Genomic DNA, 3,957 nt, shown 5'->3' on the forward strand with positions numbered 1-3,957 from the left:
CCACTTTTATATACAGATTATACGAAACACTAAAACTATGAACTCACCAACCTTTGTGTTGACACTTGTTAGCATGTTTATTCTCAGGTTTCCTAGAAGTCTTCCGCTGTTTGCTTAGATGTTAGACAAGCTATGTGCATGGAGTCTTGCATGACATATTTTTCAAGGAAACGTTGCATTCACCAAATCATCACCATGTATCTTATTTTGACTGCATGGTCAATGGAAGTACTGTTGTAAACTATTATTTATGGTGATTGTCTATATGTAGAAATCATTAGATGTCGAAAACCTTTGATTTAAATATTCATTTATGGTGTGCCTTTTCAAAAGAATGCAATGTTTACAAAACGTATCATAGAGGTCAAATACCTCGCAATGAAATCAATGAATGACGTGTTCGTCCATATGGATTTGGACCGATCGTCACATTCGTAGTGAAACATCTAACTAGACCCCTAGTACATTGTCGGTCCTAGACCATGCTAGTGTAGTCACCAAGCATATAAACTTCGTACGTGCACGCTGAAACACAACGGTTGTTGTAAGCTGTATCTCTGCTAAGTAAGGCCATGGAACATGGTTAGTGTTGACTAGTACACTTCACCATAACGCGGTCTCAAGCATTGCACCCCGCTTGAGGGATTCTTAGTTAATTAAGGAACTGTTTGTTCGAACACATAAAGGATTGGACCGTTAGGATAACCGAACGTATTCATGGAAGTCAGCCCGACTTGGCCATGGTGTTCTTTATGGTTGAACTCTTTTAGAGGCCTAACTATCTTTTAAACCAATCATTAACAAAAGCATTAAGGCACATCGCGTCTCTCGGATATGGAAAACCATGTATTCTATTATACTTAAGAAAGTTTAGACCATTTCGGAATGTTAATACGTCACCCAACCGAGTCGCTCAATTGGATGAGCTATCTGAACGTGTATGCCTGTAGTCTGACTACACGGGCGTCGGGGGTAAGGTACGTTGCTGTCTATTCAGAATCTTCAAGCCTATCGCATTACCCAGTGACATATCTTATGACAGGGGCGTTTAGGACCAGTGTAGTAAATATAAGGTCACTGCCTATCCATGAGCCAGCATTCCATAATACCGGCAAAGTAACTGATGAAATCATAGCATGCACTTGTTTTAGCCTTATCTGAATTACAAATTTTATCGTATTTACTTTGTTTTACTTACTTAATCTAGAAAATCCAAAATTAGGTAATCAACCACTACTCCTGCACCTTAGAATTATCTTAAGATTTAGATATAGGTTCGATTCTACTGATATATCAAAAATACGACTCTAGGCCATACTTCCCTTACTCATAATAAGGAGTAGTAAGATTTAGGCCCCGTAAATATAAATTTAAAACTAGTATCCACTTTTGATAGTCAAAGCTAACGCGTTGCGACCTGACGACATCGCACAAATAAAACCGTCAATTTTGGCCATATCAAGAAGATTACAACTCACTGAATCATCCTCTCTTTTTACATCAGAATGATCATCCAGGTCTCATTCTAATTTCAAAGAAGCTTACAGGCGCTGACAATTAGAGCTCCTGGAAACGCTCGATGATGATTGTATTGAATGCGAAGAACAAACTCAAAATAGTTACTGGTGAGTTCACTAAACCAGCTGTAAACTCAGAAACTAGGGCACTTTGGGAAAGAACAAATGACATGATAATCTCATGGATCTTGAACACTATTACTGATCAAATCAATAATTCACTAAATTTTGTTAATACTGCTTGTGAACTTTGGAGAGAATTGCATGAACATTACTCTCAACTAGATGGACATAGGATCTATCAATTGTCGAATGAAATTGCTCAACTCAAACAAAATCAGTGTTCAATTGAAACCTACTATCACAAGCTTAAAGGCTATTGGGATGAAATTGATGCTATAGAGGCACCTCATATGTGCACATGTACCTGTACATGTGAGCATGGTAAACAAATTGTTGAAAGAGATCAAAGAAAATGACTTATGTAGTTTCTCATGGGTTTAGATGAATGTTACTCAAATATAAGGGGTCAGATGCTTCTAATGCATCCACTACCAAGTGTGGCTAAGGCATACAACATGATCAGGCAGGAAGAAAAGCAAAGGGAGTCCACAATCTCAAAACCAAGCATCTCTGTCACACTATCTGCTCAATCTCACCACACCAGATACACAAACAACAATAACTCAAAATGGAACTCAAATAGGGGCAATGCCAATGTTGAGAGGAAAAGCAACTTCAAGAAGGGGGTATTTTGTGGAAAATGTGGTCTTGAGGGGGCATCAAAGGGAAGAATGTTACAAGTTGGTTGGGTATCCCATAGGTCATCCATTGCATGGAAAATACATACCACCACAAAAACAAGCCACTCAATACTCATCACAACCCAAAAGCATCAATGTTGTGACTACAACTAATGACAACAACAATGCAGAGTGTGCAATGAATGCTAGGATGGATCAAATTCAAAATCAGCTCAATCAAGTGCTTCTAATGATGCAGAATAATCAGAAAGGGACAGAATCTAACATGTATAATGATTCCACTGCATGTATACATAAACTCATTGCCTCACACATATCAACTCAAAAATACAGGTTTATTGCTTCACTTGTATCACATGTCAAAAATGCTTGGATAGTAGATAGTGGGGCCACTGATCATGTATCTAATACACTTTCAAATATGCATAACATACATCACTGCAAATCTCCAATACTGGTAACCCTACCCAATGGTCATAACACTTCTATTACTAAGCTTGGATCTGTCACCATTAATTCCAACATTATACTTCATGATGTTTTCTACATACCTAGCTTCTCCTATAATCTACTTTCTGTAAGCAAACTAGGTCAAGATCTTCCTTTATCTGTACTATTCACCCCACTATCATGCTATTTTTAGGATCACACCAAGATGATTGCTCATGGCATCCTCTGTAATGGCCTGTATGTGATTCAGCAACAAAGTGATTCTATCATATTTCCTCCACTCCCATTGATGATACAACTCTGTGGCACTCAAGACTTGGACATCCATCTTTTCAAGTCATGAAACATATCAAGCATCTTACTTCTGTAATAAAATGTAGTTACACTACAGAAAATTGTGATATATGTCCTTTGTCTAAACAACAATCTTTACCTTTTCCTACTAGCACTTCTCATTCTATTTCTTTATTTGCACTTGTTCATATGGATGTATGGGGTCCTTACAAACATAAAACAATGAATAACTGTAAATACTTCTTAACCATCATAGATGATCACTCTAGAGCTACCTAAACTTACCTTATGCCCACTAAAGATCACATAATATCACTCATCAAAACCTTCTGTGCTTATGTTCATAATCATTTTAATACATGCATTAAAACAATTAGAACAGACAATGGTTTAGAGATCATCAACAACACTCTAATCAACTTATTTCAAACAATTGTCATCATACTCCAAACAAACTGCCCCTACACACCTCAACAAAATGCTAGGGTTGAAAGAAAACATAAACAACTTTTGGAGATAGCAAGAGCCATTAGGTTTCAATCTCACTTACCTATACACTTCTGGGGTTATTGCATCACTGCAACAACTTATCTCATAAACAGACTTCCCACAAAACCTCTCAACAACAAAAGTCCATATGAAATAATATACAAAACCACTCCTGACATATCACACTTGAGGATTATTGGATGTCAAGCCTTTGCTCACAATCACACATCTGATAAACTTCAACCCAGATCTATTCCATCTGTCCTACTAGGCTATCCAACAACATAAAAGGGATACTTACTCTATAACCTTGAAACACACAAAGTATTCACCAGTAGACATGTTCTCTTCAATGAACAATCTTTCCTTTCCAGTCACATAACAACACACAACCATCCAACTCAACAACACACACAATCCATGAAGAAACCTATCAAGCTCCT

General features: G+C 37.4%; 1 protein-coding gene across 1 annotated transcript; it reads left to right on the forward strand.

Moving 5' to 3' along the window:
- The first annotated feature begins 1,582 nt into the window (after window positions 1-1,582).
- On the forward strand, window positions 1,583-3,074 carry LOC139900154 (uncharacterized). Its single transcript, XM_071882950.1, has 3 exons — window positions 1,583-1,946; window positions 2,104-2,858; window positions 2,925-3,074. Exons 1-3 carry the CDS (start codon window positions 1,583-1,585, stop codon window positions 3,072-3,074), a joined length of 1,269 nt encoding a protein of 422 aa, XP_071739051.1.
- The last annotated feature ends 883 nt before the right edge of the window (window positions 3,075-3,957 follow it).

Source organism: Rutidosis leptorrhynchoides, chromosome 3, assembly GCF_046630445.1.
Source record: "Rutidosis leptorrhynchoides isolate AG116_Rl617_1_P2 chromosome 3, CSIRO_AGI_Rlap_v1, whole genome shotgun sequence".
In the NCBI taxonomy this organism is placed as follows: Eukaryota; Viridiplantae; Streptophyta; class Magnoliopsida; order Asterales; family Asteraceae; genus Rutidosis; species Rutidosis leptorrhynchoides.